This window comes from Vigna umbellata, chromosome 11, assembly GCF_029865625.1.
Source record: "Vigna umbellata cultivar VRB3 chromosome 11, Vumbellata_1.0, whole genome shotgun sequence".
Classification (NCBI taxonomy): Eukaryota; Viridiplantae; Streptophyta; class Magnoliopsida; order Fabales; family Fabaceae; genus Vigna; species Vigna umbellata.
Window position 1 is genome coordinate 8037641 of NC_142175.1, and position 20818 is coordinate 8058458.

The 20818-nt window shown below is 31.1% G+C and overlaps 1 protein-coding gene across 1 annotated transcript; it reads right to left on the reverse strand.

The window, feature by feature from the left end:
* Positions 1 to 570: 570 nt before the first annotated feature.
* LOC124821257 (protein SCAR2-like) lies at positions 571 to 8415 on the reverse strand. Its single transcript, XM_047293119.2, has 9 exons — positions 8026 to 8415; positions 6887 to 7050; positions 6602 to 6725; positions 6393 to 6522; positions 5999 to 6060; positions 1644 to 5910; positions 1469 to 1555; positions 1265 to 1369; positions 571 to 1150 (listed from the first exon to the last, which is right to left on the reverse strand). The coding sequence occupies exons 1-9, from the start codon at positions 8178 to 8180 to the stop codon at positions 1100 to 1102; spliced, it is 5145 nt and encodes a 1714-aa protein (XP_047149075.2). The 5' UTR covers positions 8181 to 8415; the 3' UTR covers positions 571 to 1099.
* Positions 8416 to 20818: the final 12403 nt, after the last annotated feature.

Below are 20818 nucleotides of genomic sequence, written 5' to 3' on the forward strand. Positions count from 1 at the left end.
TATAGTTATCATTTATGGTAAAATATCATTTTATTATTATTATCTATTATTATTATTTATATCTAATATCACAGTATAAGTTCACAACCCAAGTCATTTTGATCACGTCACGTGTCTCTAAGAACCTCAAGAACCACGCTCAATACCCCCAATAAAAACACCAATAAAACTCAAAAAATAAATTAGAAATGCAAAAAATAATTTCATGTGAGTTCCACCTAAGTGGATAAAAATAGAATATAGAATAAGAAAATAGTGGATCAAAATATTTCTCTTTCAAGTTTCGTATTTTGCTCGTTAGCATTATTAAATCACTACATATACTCCTTGTATATACAAATTTATATGTATATATAAAGATATAATTAATAAAAAAATAATTAATGGTATCTAAAATTTTGAAAATAAAAAAATGAAGAATCCAACGACACTATGAATGTAGAACTCAAGCAAACTGATGACATTTAGTATCACTTTAATTAACCCCTGCAATGTTTTCAATTTACTTGTTAATATATGACAAGAACAGCAATCATAAAGAGGGTCTGAAAAATGAACAAAGGTAATAGCTGTACACTAAAATGATTTTACTCACGTATATATATTACTATACTGGACACAGATGAACTACATGATAATGGGCAATTATCACAAAACACTACATCACAGAATTACAAAATTGGATAATCGTGACTAAATATAAAAAAAAATTATGACAACACAAATATACATGTGCTTATGTGAACGGGAGGCATGCGGAAAAAATTTCTTGATAGCATGGATCTGGACTTGTACAGCGCTTGCACGCTGAACTTGAGTCGTCTTCAATGAAGTGAGTTCCGCCTCCGAGATATCGAAGCTAATCTACATGCTAGTACAATTTTTCATGCATATATATGTGAAGAAGGCAACTAAGAGCAGAAGCTATATCCTATATGAAGTTCAGAGTATCATATATGAACAAAGTAGGATAAAGAATCTTGCATTTCAGGGAGATTTCCTATTCATGACAGGAGAGCGTGACTTATATAGATCAGGCTCGAGAAAGAACCAGAGTGTCAAAAACATTCACCAGTTAAGAACACTTCTAATAGTAAGTTCAAGAATCGCTCCAATCCGCATCGTCATCTTCATCACTTCCAGCCAAAGCCTATTTAAATAACTAACATATCAGTGAATGCGAAGAAAAGGGAGTAAAACCAGAGACAGAAAAACATAGAAGCACACGCCTATTACAGTAAAATAAACAGATAAAAAGAGATACCTGGCGAATTGCATTTGCTTTCTCCAAGATGGCTGCAAGCTTCAAATTTGTTTTTGGACCTTGAATGCTAGGTCGCGTGGTCACAGCAGGCTTCAAGTTGAAGGACTGCGAGAACCAAAAAGGTTTTTATTTATTTTTTTTTTAAATAAAAGAATGGTTTCAATGCAAAAGGGTACAATAAGCATAAAGAAAGTAAGTTCTGACCTTTGTTCTTATCTGTTCTAGTAAAGAATCTCTTTCATCTACCTTCGGCGCAGTTTGAGGCATGACCCGCTCGGTAACCCTCCTAAGCTGCAGTAGTTCAAAGGCAAAGTTTTATGCAAAAGAATGAAGAGATCAAAAGGATATTCATAGTCATAAGAACTTGATACTATCTCACCTTGCTTTTGTCATGAGCAGCAACAGCATCTATTAGAGGAGTTCGCGGACGAAGAAGCTTACTCTTTGGTTTTCCATAAGTCCTTTCACTCTCCACATCTAAGGTATGATCAGATGTATCCAAGGACCTTGCCATTCCCCCCTCATAGGTCATGAAACCCTGATTAGGCTCCATACATTCCATGTTTGGTGGAGACATGAATGAGATTGGCAAACGTTCTTGTTCCCCTTCCAAATTATGTATAGATTGCTGAAGGGTTTGAACTTCTGAACTAGTCCCTGACATTAATTGACTTGGAGGTAGAGTTGGTTTTTCTTGAGAAGAGATAGAATCATGTCCGGCCTCGGGAACAGCACATTCAACAGGTGGAATTGGAGGGTCTAGGTTAGAAGTTCGTTCCATTTCTCCACCGGAAGAAACCATATGACTGTCAGGATTGTCCATTGATACCCAACTAGTAACAGACTGCTGAAGTGTTTTATCATCTGAACTAGGCTCCATCATTAATTGACTTAGAGGCTGAGGCAGTTTCTCTTCAGCTGAAACGGACTCATGTCCAGATACAGCACATTCAGCAGGTGGAATTGTAGGACAAGGGTTTGAATTCAGTCCCATTTCTCCCTCGGAAGCAATTGCAAGAACATTTGGAGGCCTGTCCATACTCTGTTTAAGTGATTTATCATCTGATCTAGTCTCCAACATTAACTGGTGCGGAGGTTGAGTTGAAATTTCTTGTGTAGGGATGGAATCATGTCCTGAAACAGCATACGCAGCTTCTGGTACTGCCCCACATGAGTTTGAATTCTGCATCATTCTTCCCTCAGGTGCAACAATCAGATCATGAGGAGACATGCCGGTAGATGCCATGCGTAAGGTTAAGAAGGGATTCTGAATTTGGTTTTTGTCCAACAGGTATTGACCTTTTGATTCATTAACCATGATAGGAAATTGAAAAGGTATGGCAACAGAATGCCCTGAAACACCAACAGGAAACCCAGAAGAATGTTCGAGCTGATCACTTTCCACAGCCATGACAGGCAACAATGGACTCTGATAAAACGGGGTCTCTTTCTCAGAAGTTGGTAAACCAAATAGGGAATTTTCATCAGGCCTAATTGGCTGGACTGAAGTTTGACTTACTTCTAATTCTTCTCTCTGTGAAGGTAAGGAAGAATGCTGAACCTTTCCCATTCTCCATTGCATAGGCGGTAGAGGAGGCATAGGTGGCATGTCATCAGGACTATTTTCAGTTGACTTGGGAAAGTGGTTAGGAAGAAGAAGCATCAACGGATCCATGACAAGTTTTGCAGCATTCTGGCTAGATGACGCTGGTGAGGAATAAATTGGTGATGGCTCATCTGCATGTATTTCTGACACACTTCCAGAAGTAGCAGGATTGCTTTGAGGCTCCAATTGATATATTTGCATCTTCTGATATTGAGATTTCTCAGAGGCAAAGTTTCTTTCATCTCCAAGTGGATATTCTGCATCCTGTTCACCAATTTGGGATTTTGAGAACAGATCTAAATCAGTTTCAGGTCCCAACTGTTTCCCCAAAGGTGATAAAAAACTATCTCTGTCATTTTGTAATGGATCATGCTGACCATTAAATATTGATTGTGACAGCTGGGAATCCAACCCCGAAAATTCAAGCAAAGTTTCTGCATTATCAACAAAAGCACTATGTTGGAACTTCTGAATAGTACATGATTCTGAATCTTGAAGATCACAAAGAACAGTTTTGTTCAGGTTCAATTTTTCTTCCATAGAAGTAATTACTGGTTGGTCCACTATCTTCTGATGGTCCTCTAGTTCTGTAGATTCTCTGACAACTGGCTCGTCAACTTTCCTCTCCTGTGAATCTGCAAAAATAGTAAGAGATTCGTCTAACTCGGCAATATTATTGGTTGGGAAATTTATTACATCAGGTGATGTTACATCTGGCAGTGGTGCTAATCGAGTCTCACTCGTCTCAGCATTTATGTCCATGGCATTTTGCATCAATTCTACTTCATTGGATTTCATGTCCATTTTATTAGAATGAGTATTCAACAGAGGTTCTTCTGAATCTGAAAAACCCCTGGAAGGAGAAGTCCGAAATGAATCTGGACAAGTATCAATGCGCACACCATCTTCAGCACTATTAACACAAGGAACAGAAAATACAGATTGATCTTCTGACTGAACATTTTCGGTGACCAGATCATTTGCCATCACATGATCAACAGGAGATGGATGTTTAAAACGACCATCACCTTCAAGTGGATCGACACTGCAGGTAGATCCATTTATTTCATCATCATGCACCATCTTTGGTACCTCATCAACTTCCAATGGCAGATCAGAATTTGAAACTTCAATTTCTGCTGAGTGTGGTTCCTCCTGTGTTTTGTTTTGAATTGAGTCAGAGGAAAGCACCCTGGTAAAGCAACTCATTGGAGGAATCTTCACAACAGGGGTCTCTGAATTAAGCTTCGTTGCCGTAGTACAACCTTGATCCTTTGAGTCATGACAATCAGGAGCCAGCACAACACCTGAATTCACTTTTAATTCTTCTGTGGATGGGCAAACAGGATCCTCTCCTGGTGAATAAATATCTCCATTAGCCAAAATTTCAGAAATGTTTTCATTTGTAGGTCTTGCTGGGAACATTTTGATTTCAGAATGAGAATTGCATTCGTCTCCATGAGCAATAAACTCCAAATCACTAGAAACTTGTAACAGATTATCAGAGTGAATACATGGATCATCATCATCCAAGTTGTCGAATGATGTTTTATCAGAAGAATCAACAGGACAAGCATTGTCTTTTGTGAGGGAGAGAGAAACAGGCTTGGAAGTAATAGATTCAACAAGACCTGTTCTGTCTGCATCATCATCACTTCTTTTGCCTCCATCGTCATTGTCATCTCCTGTTCTGCCTGCATCGTCATTGTCATCTGTTCTTCCAGCATCATCATCTTGTGTTCTGTCTGCATCATCACCATCTAACCTTAAATTAAGTTCAACAGGATCAGATGAGATTTCGCCTGATTCAGTTGCTGTGGGTAGAACCACCTGAGAGATAGATCCAATATCAGAACACAACCCCTGTCCTGAAGTCGTCATATCTGAACAGGCTTGCCCAAAATCAGAAATCTCTTCTTTATGAACAGAAGTATCATCATGCATGACAGACCCCCTACAATCTGTGTGTTGAAACTCAACATTTTCGGGAGGCTTGTTGGATGGTGCATCTTCAACCACCGGTCCATAATACTTAGTATTTGTGAATAACAAAGGTCCTGGTGTATTTTCAACCACGGTGCTTAATGATTCAGACTGAGATGAATAGGATCCATTTTTCATGAAAGAATCGTTTTCATCTGATGTAGAGGAGTTTCCAACATATGGATAATCTGAGAGGTGAGCTTGTGGTTCTATATGATGCCCATTTACATCTCTTCTGAGTGAACTATGATTGTCCAATGAAGAGGAGGTTCCAGTTGATTGAGAATCTGACGACTTAGCTTGCACTTGAATAATTTCTTCGTTTCTATCTTGTTTGAAAGAATTACTGTCATCAGACATTGAAGAGTCCCCAAAAGATTGAGAATCTGAAAAATGTGCTTGTAGTTGTTGTTCTTCATTATCCTTGGTATTTGTTGCCTTTTCAACATTCAAGAAGCTATTCTTAGGTTTATACTCGTTATCTGTATCCAATTCTGATTCCATGGTAGTTAAAGCATCCATGTAATTGTCAACTTCACTAGTCACATCATCCGAATGGTACCCATCTAAGTTACCTTCTAATATCTTTCGTTCATCAACAGCCAATTGTGCTACATCAAGAAACTTACGATCATTAGAAGACATATTATCTGTCACACCAGATGAGATTTGTTCTTTCACCTTCACAGGATCTCCATCAGTCCCACCATCCATTTTTGAAGATGGTTTTAGTTCTAGGTCCTGCTCATCAAGGGATGAATGGGTGTTTTTATTTCCCTTTGACCTTTTCACAGGACTAATGCTACTGATTTCAAGAATTTTAATCCCAGTCTCACTAGTATCATCTGATGTCAATTTCACAGGCAATGGAAAGATTGAAGTTTCACAAACCATTTTTTTATCAGGTGAAGGAGATTCCAGAAATTTCTCCATGTAACTCTTACCAGCTCCTGCTTCAACAGTTGGTCCATTCATGTGTCTTTTTTTCAACTTCACTAGTCGTGCAGGATTACTATAACCATTTTCAATACGCTCCTCAAGAAGCAGCTGATGTAATCTGCAATAATGGAAATTAAATTGAGCCACCAATCATTAAAAACCATAATGAGAAAAATGATTCACAACAGTAAAATATTGGAGGTTACTTTGAATGCGATGGGACAACATTAGGAGCTTCACCATCCCTCAGCCTTGCTCCTTTCTTCAGCTGGAAGTGAATAAAATAAATTATTTATACAAAATTGCAAGTATTCAATTTTACATTGCATAAAATTATTAGCTATGGTAATTACACAGAAATGCAACATAGGTATAAACAAAACAAAGGCAGAGCTAAAAGCTGTCCACCGGCTTGTATAATTTGCGGTCTCATACATGTATGAATCAACATGTATGAATCAACGGTAATGCATGGACCTCAAATAGTTTATAAAGTTGCAGCAAGACAATAATACAAAACATGAAACTAATCAATATCACACATTTAAAACAACTTTACAGTAAAAAAACTGTATATATTGTAGAATTGAAATTTCGTACCTTGACTTTACGAATTCTCTTCTCTCTCTGAACTTCTATTGTAGCATTTACAGGTGAATTTGATTCTATTTTAAAGAATGATGGATCAGTATAACGCTTAAGGCATGCCCCAGCCCCAGCTACATCGAACCTTTAAAGAAACCAAAGAAAAAGATTCAGAAATCTATAACATTACTTTCTAATAATATATCGGATGAATTAGCTCATACTTATCCAGAAGAAACAGTCTTGGAGGACCCCGACATTCTTCATATGAATCCATTATAAATCGAGGTAAGTCTCCTCTAGTCACAAGATTTAGTTCAGACTGTAGATTAGGATGCCAATCAATCCCTACAATGCAATATGCAAGTATGTCTAAATTAGCAAAGGGGAAATTGCAGCAAAAGGTTACAGCTTAACAAAAATTCCAGCATTATACATGATTAACAGCATTTAAATCACGGTCATGAGAAGTTACACTGTGAATAGGACTCTGTAAAGAGAAATCTAACCTCCATTGGTATAGAATGAAGAGTGATGAGTTTGAGAAAAGAAAGCCTTCTCAAGTGAAGGAACTTCAGCCTCAAGCTGTTTAACACGAGCCATGAGACCGTGGCCTCTTGCAGCGGTAACCATTACTTCCTCATGTAAATCATGGAAGATCTCAGCAGCAAACCTAACCAAAATGAAATGGTTTAATAGTGAGAGTTTAATGGCACCTGGGGATAGTAAAAATTGCACGTGCTAAAAAGGCAGGAAACAACTTCAAAATTGAGATATTGTATTACAATTGGAACTCCACCAATTAGAGCTAACCTCTGGGAAATCAGAAAGTCACTATGACATCTATTACTATTTGAACCAGATTCACATGAATAAGCCACCAAGGCCTGCCATTTGTGGCATATAAAAAAGTTAAGCCTTAATACACAACCCAATATTCACTTAAGGAAAAATCATACATGTTCGGTAACTGTATAGATGGTCTATTAAATTGCTCTCCTCGTCCGATTTTAAAATATCACCAACTACCCAAAAACATCAAAGAACAAACATACTTCAACAGTTAAATCTCTCTTAAACCCAATAGCTACACTTCTCAATTTAATCTCATACAGCCAAAACCTATGATCAGGAACTTCATCAATCCAACTTTGTAGTCTACAATAAGTCAAACAAATTCAAACCAAGTCAAGTTCTATGCCTAGATAAGGTCACCACAACACCTTCACAATTCAACAATATAAACCAATGCCCGCAATACAACCGCCCAATTTTCTTTTAATTTCACCCTCCTCACCCCCTGAAAACTCTACGCATACAAAGCTCAAAAGGAGGAAGACCTAAATTTTGAAATAAACTTACAAACTAAACTAATTAATCAATTGATAACCAATAACCCATAGCTCAACCACCGAATTAAGTATGTATACTATCTTCCAATTCCAAACTAGCTCCTCGATCCAGCCAGCTCACGAAATCCAAAAATCACACAACCTTCCCAAATTAAGCTCACTCCAGCACAAACCCAAACATTCCAACTAGTTTTAATCTTTCGCTCTCCTTTTCCAAACTCGCCACTCGTTCAGAATCACGAAACCAAAGAACTCAAAAAAAGAATGCGGAAGGAACGGACTAAGAAGAAACTGACTCGGCCAAGTCGCCGAGCTGGCGCAAGAGTCCAACGAGTCCAGCCATGGCGACGGCTTCGAGAAGCGCTTCTGGATCATCCTTGTCGGCCGCACGATACAGCTCGGGATCCGCTAAACTGTACTCGTTACGCACGCGGTACTTCGAGAGTGGCATTTTTATTTGTCTCCGTCGGCAGTTTAGAAACCCTAGTTTTGGCGATCTTCTTGCCTCGGCGCTCCGATCTTCTCTCACCTTTTTCTTCCGGCGACTCTGCGTATGTGGTGTTCCACCATGGACGGAGAGAGAGAGAAAAAAAAAAGTGTGAGAATTTCCTTTTATTTTGTTTTATTTTAAATAATTGTTTTGGGGAAATGAAATGAATGAAGATACGGTGGTGGTGGGGTACGTGAGTGATAGACGTGAAGAGAGTGACTGTGCAGGAAGAGCAGTGGACTCACTATTTATTGATTAACCTAACCCAATTCAGACAGTAATATTTTTCATTTTTTTTTAAGATGGCAAAAGTAATAATTCATTTTAGCTTTTTATTTAATTAAGCTTCTACGATCTCTTGACCGCCACTCTTAAATTTTTTTTTTTTTTACCTTTTAATATATAAATTTAAAATTTACAACCGACAAACTACTTATAAATATTGAATACATTAGCACATGTCACACTCATAAATTTTTAAACAAGACTACCGTTGAATATTCTTTATTTTTCATCAAGAGTAAATGGAAGCCAAATTGTTCAATATTCCAAAAGTTAAATATATTTTTTACTTTTAAATTACTATAAAAATTGTATTTTATTTTAAATTAAATCATAACATGTAAAATAGTTTTTATTATATGAAATTTATATTATAGTTTATTGTAAAATTCTGTTTGTTATGTTATTTGTTGGAAAAATATTTTATATAGTGTAAGAATTAAATATTTTATACTTAATTTATAAATGAGACATAAACTTTTATAATAATGTAAAGAAAAAATTATTTATCCAATATTCTAAAAATAAAAGAATTCATTTATAGGTAAAACAAGTGAGAATTTCTTAAGAAAATTGTGAAAATTCAAACAATTTCAGTTTACTCTCTTGAAAATTTAATAATGAAATTAGTGTAATACAAATCTTTAATAATTAAAATTTCTTAAAATATCTTTATTACAGGTCATATATGGGATTAAAATTAGATCTTATGAAAAGAATCCGTTAGAGTATTTAACAGGATAAAGAAAATTACACTCAAAATTTTTACATTTTAAAAAATATTTCTTAAAATTTGACCGAGTATACTTTAAAATATTTAAATTAAGATCTTACATGATTACTCTACAACATATTATGAAATTATTACAATAGGAATTATATTTGTGGTATCTTTGAAATTTTTTAAATTTTGAACTAATTTAGATTCTTATATGTAAAATTATATGAATTTAATATTTTTAACTATTAATTTTATTTAAATTTTTAAATAAGTTTTTTCATTAATATTAAAATAAAAATATGTTAAACAATATAAAAAAATATAAATATTATTATGAAATATATTTAAAATATCAAATAAATTTTACAAAATTTAATTAAAAAATTAAATCTACATATTTTTAAAATAAAAAAATTAAATTAAATTAAAGTTTTAAAAAAATTCTAATTTTTATTAAAAATTAAAAATTAAATTTAAACAGACATATTTAATCTTAGTTTATTATTTCAACAAGTTTTGTATCCATATTAACGATTATTTTAATAAATTGTTGCTTACAAAACACAATAACACACAATGCAGTACGATGGAAGAGGTGGTGACATCGATAGGAGTTTTAACTGAATATGTAACGTATTGTAGCAAAAGATATCTACGTCAGAGAGAAACTTCTATACCTATGTGAAAGTTTATTTAGTTTGAGGCTTCTCATAAATTATCAACTGTGACTATTTTGGTGACCGTTAGGTATCAATAGTTGCATCTTGCACCTAATCAGGGTTGCACATTTCTAAAAGATTATGGATCAACAGATGTTAAAGTGTAGTAAAGTATATCAATCACATGTTTGGACAAATTATTAGATACATTAAAATTAATTTATACATAATAAATTAAAATTTATTGTTTGTTATCATGATCACTCACCTCACTTTAATGTCTTGTAACGTCTGTTAATGTGTTAGAATTTTGTTAGCTTAAATCAAGAGTTTATACATTTTGTTATTAACAATTTTAGCTTAAAATACTTTTAACTTGTAATGCATACACATAATAAAAAGTTATTTCATATTTAAAAGTACATAAAATTATCAATTAAAAATTGTGATGATTATAATAATAATAATAATAATAGTAATTTATTAGAATTATTAAATTATAATATACAAGATAACTATGGTAGCGAAATTTTTTATGAATTTTGTTTTCCATTGTTAGTTAAGATTTAATTTTATATTGTAGAGATAATAAATAAACTCATTTTTTTAGATAATGTTTTGAATTTGATTAGATATAGATACGAATATGTGTAAACCCAATTATATAAGAATGAATATGGATGAGTATATATTTATCCTGTTTTCGTTTCTATATCGCCGTAATACTTATCTTCATTTTCATTTATGTCTATGTTTAAATTATTAAAATACTCAGTTTATTAAGTATTATTTTAATACACTTGTTATTCTTTCATTCTTTTAATTGTTTCATTTCAAATAAATATTTTTTATAATTCACATTTGAAATATTTTTATCTTTTTTAATATTTCTATATATAGTGTATATTTTATATGAGAATGTTTATAATTTAATTTAAGTATTCAATAACATAAATCTCTCAGTTACTAAGTAATATAAAAAATCTATCTCTCACTGTTCAATTATGTTAATATTTGAAAAGTTTTCATAGATTTATAAAGTTTTTTTCATCTTATCATATTCTTTAATTGTACATATATGTTTTTTTTTTATTTTCTTTAATGGTCTATCAAATTGTTTTCATGATGCACATTCGATAATTTTTTAATATTTTTATTTGTTATTTATTTTTATCAAATAAAATACTGCTTTAATATTTTTTAGACAATTATTTTATTTTCTAACTCATTATCATAAATGTAATTTGTCAGACCTCGGAAAAACGCATCCAAACCCTCCGTCAGAGTCATTTAAAACGCACCCAAAACCTCTGCGCGAACGCCAGGTGTCAAGAAACGAGGATCTGAAATCAGATAGTGAGATGCAGGTGTCAGCAGAAGAGCGGACGCTCGTTTTACGTGGGAAGAAAAATGATTTTCTGAAACCCCCTTCCCACTCTTTCTGCATGCACCCTCTTCTTTCCAAAATCTGATCTTTCATTTTCCTCCTTCTTCTCTCTAGAAAACCCTTCCTTCTCTCTACTGTAACTTACCTTTCTCTACTCCGATCACCGTTCAGGCACCGTGAAAGCATTCCCGGCGTCCCAAGCTTCATCTTGAACCGAACGAGTTTCAAGTTTGAGCTGATAAGTCTTCTTCCCTTAGTGGTTTGTTCTTTTGTTACATGCAAACCACGTTTTGGTTTCATGCGAGGGTGTAGACTAAGTTATCTTGGTTTCTTGCTGTTTGGTTTAGTTTGGAAGAGTTAAGTGATCGTGAGGGTAGAAGTTGTAGTCGGACGAACCAAGATAAATATAAGAGACAAAATATAATATAATTGTCATGATTTTTTTACTTATTATAATATAATAATTTAACATAATTGTAATGATTTTTTTATCACCATTCAACATACATCAAAGTTCAAAATATAAGAGATTTGTGTTAAATTTTAATTACTATTAATTTAATTTTTATCTTTTAAAGAAGTGATTTTCATCAAATAGTGTATTATAGTTTTTATCTTTCTAAAAACAATTTGATTGGAATTTAAAAAATTGAAGTAAAGAGAACTTTAAAGTATTTTTTTAGTTTGAATTTTTTCTTTTATATTCTTTAAAAATATTTTTAAATTTTATCATTTAAGTTTCATTAAAATTTGTAAATTTAATAAATGTTTTAGTTCTCATAAAATTTAATTTAGTAATTTAAGTTGAAATGCTTGTAATTATAATTTTTTTAAAATATTTGACATTCAGGAAAAAAAATCTTAATTTTAATATTAAAAATTTAATAATTTATATATTTTTACTATAATTTTTTTAATATTTTTATAAAAAATTAATTAATTAATATTAAAATAATGAGAAAAAATAAACAGATACAAGTAAATATCTGTTACCTGATGAGAATAAAGATGAAACAAAATTGAATATCCATTGAATTTAAGTATAGAAATAAAAATAATTTTCTTTCAAAAAATAGATATGAAATAGTGAACTTGTCGCACCCATCATATTATCATCCCTAGATACACGTAGTTTTGGTTCGTAAATAATTTTAATGCATTTTTCAATCACCGCCAGTGTCCTAATTAACGACTAAACCTATAACGATTTTTATCTTGTAGGAGCTAAAAACTGTTAAAAATATTAATTGCAAAGAAAATTTTATTTAATTAATTTATTTTCATTAGTCCCTTTTATGTAGGTTTTAAGAATACTAGGAAATATGAAGGTGAGCTTTTCATAGGCAAAATTTAAATTATATTTATAGTTTTACTAGTTGTCAAAATCAAATTCAAATTACTAATAAAATGTACTACTAATAAAAAACTATCTAATCATTAAGAAACCTACCCACAGTTCATCAATAGAAAGCCTTTAATTTTAATAATGAATAGAAATGATAAAAAAATCAATAATTATCACTAGATGTAACGCAATATTAAGAAATATAATAAAATATTTTTAAATTAATGAAATGTTATTAAATTCAACGTAATATTCATTTAATGACAATAATGAAAATAATACACTAAAATCATTAATGTGGGTGTCAGCTAAGTTTCAAGTAGTTACTAGAAACAATAATCATTATATAAAAAAGTTGATGTAATTAGCGATAAAAAAAATCTGTGACCGCGGATAAAACTGGTATCGGATAGTTATTATTTGCAGATATTTATTATAAGCGGGTAACAGATAACGAATATTTTAATACCCGCTTTTAAACGGGTCGGATGCGGATATTTTATTATTTAACCCGCGGATATTTGTTATTTGAAAAAAAGATAATAAAAATTTAATTAATATTTTTTAAAATTAATTTTTTTTATTACTCTTAAAAAGATGATATTTTAATAACAATGACTATTCCTTTCAATTATCTTTTTTTAAAAGAAAAAAAGGGTTATACTACTTTTGACTTAAAACCCTAATCGAGATATCATACATATACATAGAATCCCATTAGAAAATTCTTTTTTAACAGAGGACTCTTTTCTTCTTCCTTCAAGTTCAGCTCGCGTAGGGAGTAGGCTCCATTCCCTCTTCCTCTCTCTCTTGGTTCTAATTGGGGTTTTATTCCAATTTTGGATTTGAAATTAGGGTTTTATTTGATCTCTGATTTTAGGGGTTTCTTTTGTACGTTTTGATTCGCATTTTGAGAGTTCGTTTCTTGATTTCTTCCCTATTGATTGGTGACGCGATTTTGGGGTTATGATTCGAATGAGTGTTTTGAGTTTTTTTTTTAAGTTTGGAGATTTATGTGATTGCGTTCGTTTTTAGAATTTGGGTTTAAGGTTCCTGTTTGTGTTCTCTTGGAAATTTTTTATATCTCTGTTTCATACATTGATAGGTATTTGTGGGTTAATCTTGTCACTAAATTGAGACTTCGGTGGTTACGTGCTGTTTCTTCCTCATATCTTTTTTTTCAAAAGTTGTTCAGTATTTATTTTCTTTTAACTTGTTTAAAAATTACATTATGAGATTGTTCTCTTTAACTTCTAATTTAATTTAAACCTTATTTAAAAATTCACAAAATATATTTTTTAAATATTTGTGGGTTGAAAACGGGTATCTGTGGGTTGAAAAAAATCCGCAAATTTTTTTTATGAAAATATCCAGCGGGTAAGCGGGTCGGGTTGCGGATATGGGTTTTTGCATACAGGTCGGGTTGCAGGTAGGCACTATCCGTGCTCGAACCGACCCGTTGCTATCCCTAGATGTACTAAATATGAAAATTGTTAAAACCATTATATTAAAAAAAAATAAAAACATGTCAAGTAAACAATGTCACATCATTTTAATCATTCATACCAAAAAATAAAATGGTTCGTTTAACCAAATAGAAAACTAACTTACCCAAATATATATATCTATATCTATCTATATATATATATATATATATATATAAAGACTGGTTAAATTTTACTATTATATTAATATAAAAACCTTTTATATGAAAGCATATCCCACTTTTTTTAGCCATGGACACAGTTGTAAATCTAGTTTCTTATCTGTTTTAAGTTTGTTATTGATCTTTAACATTCATAATTAATTTTTTTTATGTTAATTAAACAACACTTAGAATCATGTTGAATAATGAATAGCGAACAAAGTCAACTATGTTATAAATTTAAATTTTCAATGATTTGAACAGCATACCAATAATGCAATGCATGTGAAACATACATTCGTTCTGTGCTAAATCTGTCAACATGTGATGGTAGGAAATCAATTAAAATAAATCATAGAATATTTATTTTCAATAATAATCAAAGTTTTGTTTTTACATTTTTATTATTATTTTTATGTAATTAATATTTATATATATATATATATATATATATATATATATATATATATATATATATATATATATAATACAATTAGGTTAATGACATGTTCTAAGGTTGTTTTTTCAAACAACATTTTTATGTATAATATTCAAATTTGATATTCTTTTAAAAAGTTGAACTTAATTTTACTTAACGTGATGTTGATAATAGTATTCATAATAAAAAAAGTTTGATAAATTTGTTTTCACCTCTTTTTTCAATTGTGTAAATTTTTAGATAATATTTATATTGGTAGTTGTAAGTCACTATCATAAAATATAACTTTGTTAAATATTTATAGCTTTTTATATATTAGGTAACATGGTGGATACAAGTAACAAATATTTATATCAAAAATAAAATATTTAATATGAATTTATATAAGATTTAGTGTGATTTAACATAAATTTTCATCAAATATTATCAAACTATTTATTAATAAAGATAACGTATAATAAAAAAAGTTTCTAAGTAGTTATAAGACTCAAATAACATTTATTAAAAGATAAGAAAGAGAAAAAAAAAAGTCAATCCAACTAAACCACAACTAAACAAACAAAATTAACTTAACCAAAACAATTTAATTAAATTTAATTAAACTATACTCTGACAGTCCTTCAGATGGGAAGAAAATGTTTTCAAGACCCATCTTAGACAGTATAGAAAGAACACTTTAACAAGAAAAAGATTTGGTAAAAAGATTAGCAAGTTGGTGGTGCCTCCTAACATGGATAAGCTTTATGGTTCTTTTCTCCATTTATTCTCAATTTCTAGATGCTTGGTTCTTTCATGATTGGAAAGATTAGTGGTTATTCGAATGGTGGTAAACTGCTACAAAAAAATAAGAAATTTGAAAGTTAGATAAGAGATTACTAATTCAAGTAAGCATAGTAGTAACAATAAGAGATTTGTACTCAACTTCAATAGAAGACTTGTTAACAATGAATTATTTCTTTGCTTTCCAAGAAATTAAGGAGTTGCCTAGAAACATGTAAAATTCAATGGTGGATTAGTTACTATCTATACAAAATCCCCACTTAGCATCATCATAGGCATGCAATTCAAAAACAAATTTACCATGAAATAAAATATCCCGCTTAACGGTATGTTTTAGGCATCTTAGAAGAAAGTAAACAACAAGTGTTCAATATGAGGATTGGCAATATATAATCTAGTTTATGGACAAAACAATAAATTAAAAACATTTATGCAACTAAAACACTATTTTTAACATGTTTTTGTATCTCATGTTCAATAAACCCAATTATAATAAACTTTAAAATAAAGCACCAAAACCAATTAAGAATCCAAGATTAGAGGCTAAATGAAGACATAAATATACACTCATCAATAGTCTTCTTGATAATTTATTTAAAACCTCTAACATTTTACTATCCTCAATGGTCATCATAGACCCCAACCAATTATTATGATGATGATATTCCAAGTCTCATAAAAAGAAAACTTTGGATTATTCCCATCATAAAACAACCTATGATGTAATAGCTCCAACAATGTTCAATAAATACTATCTCGACTTTGACATTATCCGACAACATCGGATATTGGCTACAAAGGACTTAACCATAATGATTTTTACTTAGAAAAATACTTGATCACATCACATGCATGTCTACCTAACCGTAACCAGACCTAAAAGACTCCCTCCTAGCCATGATAAACAATGTAAATAATACAATAATGTTCAATAAATACTATCTTGACTTTGGCATTATTTGACAACATGGGATATTAGGTGCAAAGGATTTGATCATAATGATTTATACTTAGAAAAGTACTTGATCACCATCATCTTTTCATAAACCTAAAAATCTCTTAGATTACAAGTCTTTGAGCTTAGGGGCTAGGGTGCAAAAGATAGGCAAGGATACTTCAATCAAAGAAAACCTAAAAAGGAAAATTTTATTTTAGATCCCATTGAAACTCTTAAATAGGAAAAAATTTTAGTTCAGTGTGCTAGTGTACTATAGAAGGCCAACTTGAGGTTGAACCTACATAAATGGTATTAGAAACAATTAACAACTTTATGTAAGGATTACACCCTTAATTAAGTAAATTAATCAATAACAATTCATTCACAATATTTTCAGGTTCTTCTTGGCAAGACTAGTGTTTATTTCCCTTATCTGATACTTCTAGACAATACTAATTCACACCTTCTTTGTTTAAGTGTGTACAATACGATAATGATAATGTGGTTGTTGATGATATCAACTTAGCACAAATTAACTATAACAACTTCAATATGTCAAGCTAGTAGCTAACAAATTAGAAAGGAAAAAGTCAACCTTAATTCATCTCTCGAGGAACATGGAATTCATTCCTAACAAATTAGTTCTTTATTAAAAAAAATCTACGGGTTAATTAAACACAATAAAAATAATACAAAAAGATAACTATAAATAAAGGATTAAATAATAAAATAATAAATGAAATAAATAAATAAAATTGTGAAAAGATAAAAGGAATTAATACAATAATAAAGAAATAACTTAATTTCATTACTTTTTCAAAATAGGATTCATCATTAGTTTTATAAAGATTTTTATTAAATTTATTTTTGTTTTATATTTCAAATTTATCAATGTAAATTCTCAAGTTAGAGAGAAGTTGTAACATCCCAAAAATATAGCAATAAACTATATAATAGAATAATTACATTTAATAATATTTCAGTTCAGTCTTACACTAGAAAAACGTACAATTCTGGCCGAACGGTCTTATAGAAAGATTACAGCTAAAACTGCACAGGATAAGCAAAACTGACCGAATGGTTTACAAAAGTTTATACTGAACGATCAAATGAAATCAAAAGAGAAGGTGATCAAACGACCACCTTACAATAACTAGACTACTGACAGAACGTCCTACTATTCGGTCTTAACTTCAACTTCTACTAAATTTTCTTCTTCCAGTGTATCACATTTCCGTCCATAATCCATAACATTTTCGTATCACATTTCCTTCATCTTTCATTAATAAACATCTCATTTAGCCACCTCGTACAAAGATTCATGAGAATTCAAAAGAGCAAACGTTCAACCCAAGCTCAGAACTAGACCGAAAATGTAGAGCGAGACCGAGAGATCTCACATTTAAGAATAGATTAGGGTCAAGGGGGTTGACATCAGGTTGAGAAAGATAACGAGTACAATCATAAATCACCCGAACTAATGGAACGAACGTCAATTTCAACATTGAGCCAACTAGATGAACTGACTCTTGATAACTCGAATTGAACATCAAAAAGACCAGATCAAGAACGAAGACTCCAGAATGAGACCAATGAATAAGGAGATTTCAAGGCATTCAAAACTAATACTTAGAATGATTCACATGAAGAAACCGAACACTTGTGAATACTTAGTTTAATTGAATTTAGTATCAAGAAATTCAAATGTCAGTCAAAGACTGAACACTATAGTGAGCGAACCCTAGAGGGCTTGAACGAACGCTCGTATTAGGAAGTTTAACTTAAGGAGACAGAACGAGTGCCTGGTACAAGACCAAACACTTACTTAGTACGAACACTTGGTATAAGCCCAGGTGCTACTAACTTATAGAAAAGAGGCTTGATAAATATACTGAGATACTACTGAAGTAGTATTTAAGAATAACAATTTCATACATATATATATATATATACATATATATATATATATATATATATATATATATATACATACTTAAGTTTATAACCGAATATCAAGACAAAACTATGCTTGGCCGAACGCTCAAGCACGATATTTCGAAGTGACTACGCTCGTCCTCAAATAGGATTCTTCCCAAATGAAAGAATCCACTACTAACCAAATTGACTAGAAAAACCGAACGGTTAAGGACCGTTCAGTAACGAACGTACATTTTCTTAGGGGAATTCACAGGATCATTTATATTCCAACTCATTTATTAACATATAGTTTCACAACTTTATAATTTATATCATAATCAATTTTCATAAGATAAAACACCCATAACATAGAAATTAATCATACTTCATATAATTCATCAATTCAACTAACGTTCATGCCATTCAAACATCATGCAAATTAAATCATATAAGCTTCCCTTACCTCTAGTGTGAACGATCGTCCTAGAGACAGAAAACGCTTCGTCTGACTACAAATCTTTCTAACCTCAACGTTCAACGACTCTTCAAACCATAATCAAACAACAGAACAAAATGGTTCAGAATAAGGATATGAATTCATGCAACCAGAACTTGGTTTGCATGTGTCCGAGAACGATCGGCTAAGGATAAGAAGAACTTACCCGTTCAGAACTCAAAACTGATCGGTTCAAATTGAAGCTTGGGACGTCGGAAGTGCTTCTACGGTGCCTGAATGGAGATCGGAGTACAAAAATGGTGAGTTTTAGTAGAGAGAAGGGAGAGCTTTTTAGAGAGAAGAAGGAGAAATGAAAGATCAGAGATTTGGAGAAGAAGGTGCATGCAGCGAGAGTGTGACGTAACTTTCAAAAACTCAGTTTTACTTAAAACGAACGTCCGCTCAGCTGCTGACACCTGCATTCCACTATCTGATTTTCGAATCCTCGTTGCTTGACACCTGGCGTCCGTTCAGAGGAGTTTTGAGTGCGTTTTTAATGATTCTGACAGAAGTTATGACAAACTCTAGTATTCAAAGAGATAAAACCAAAGATTAATTGACTAGTATCCTTTGTACTTTAAACCAAGATTTTTATGATAAACTCTAATATTCAAAGAGATAAAACTTAGAGAGAGAAAAAAAGAAATAACAATTTTAGAGAAATTATAGTTCTTTTAAAATAAAACATGAATAACCAATTTTTCTATATGAATTTTACATTTTAATAATAAAATCTTCAAGTTTTACCTATAGACCACTTCTATTCCTGCTGTTTTCTAGGTCCTTACGTATTTATTCATATTATTTACAATAAAGGTTATACCATTTATAAATTAATTATTTTATAATTGTAAAATAAAAAGAATTTTAATACACAATTTTTCACTTCTATTTTAAAAAAGAAAATTATTGTTTTAAAGTTTTAATTAAGTTTTGAGCTTTATTTGTCAATAAGTAAATTTTGTTTCGAAATAGTTATATTTTTTTAAAAAATAATTGCATAATTTATTACTTAATTATAATTATTTAAAGATTTAATGGATTGCATTGTAGCTGTTCTATTGTGTATATACTTTTCTTATCATTCTAATCCTTATCTTTAGAACATAATTAATTTGATTAATTATTGTTATAAAAAAAATACTATTATATACACTTATATTATTTTAATAATTGCTATAATAATCAACTTTTAAGCACACATTTTTTATTATAAAAAGAGCAGAAAAAACATGTATATGTGCATGTTTCCACCAGAACAAAACATGTTAAGTTTATTATTGCATGCATACTTCACTTTTTAAAACAAGAATTTTAATTAATTATAATTTTTATTATTTTAATATATACTTACTAATGTATTGTTTTCTGAAAGAAAAAAGTAGGAGTACGGAAACAAATCCATATATACCATGGCAGATATATGAAACTCCCAAATTAAAAAGTATATACCGTATTAAAAACAAAGATGAACTAGATGGTTTTTTCACATTGAACATTGAGCTGTTTAGAGGAAAGGTGAATGCGACATCTCCTTGTCATTGTCCAAGGATCTGTGACTCTATTTATATCTTTTAGACATGGTCCCCTCTTATCAGATATTAATTCCTAAAGGAAAAAATCCAACCTTTTTTGTTAATTATGGGTTTCTAAGTTTCATAATGCAGACATTACCCTCACAAAATCATTACTAAGGAAAAACTAAGCCTTTCTTAACCCCACACATTGCAATGCCAAGGTCATTAAATTGGATGTAACTTCAATTATCAACAGCCAATGTTTTGTAATGACATTGTACTATCAAGAAGATATGTACTATCTTTAGATCACACTAAGAAGAAACCAATCCAATCAACTCTTGAACACCCAAAAGTACAACAGAACCTTTGATAATTATTTAACCATCTTGAAAGCACTCTTTTAATAATAAAAATTGGCTCAAAATGATATCAAATGAATGTTATAAAATTTCTTTACGAAAGTATATCAAA

Excerpts from the sequence above, each read along its gene's own strand:
- LOC124821257 (XM_047293119.2), bottom strand. The coding sequence starts at position 8,180 with ATGCCACTCTCGAAGTACCGCGTGCGTAACGAGTACAGTTTAGCGGAT. Across the intron at positions 6,523-6,601 it reads AGACTGTTTCTTCTGGATAA|GTTCGATGTAGCTGGGGCTG; the intron begins GTATGAGCTAAT and ends GTTTCTTTAAAG. Across the intron at positions 1,151-1,264 it reads AAGCAAATGCAATTCGCCAG|GCTTTGGCTGGAAGTGATGA; the intron begins GTATCTCTTTTT and ends TTATTTAAATAG.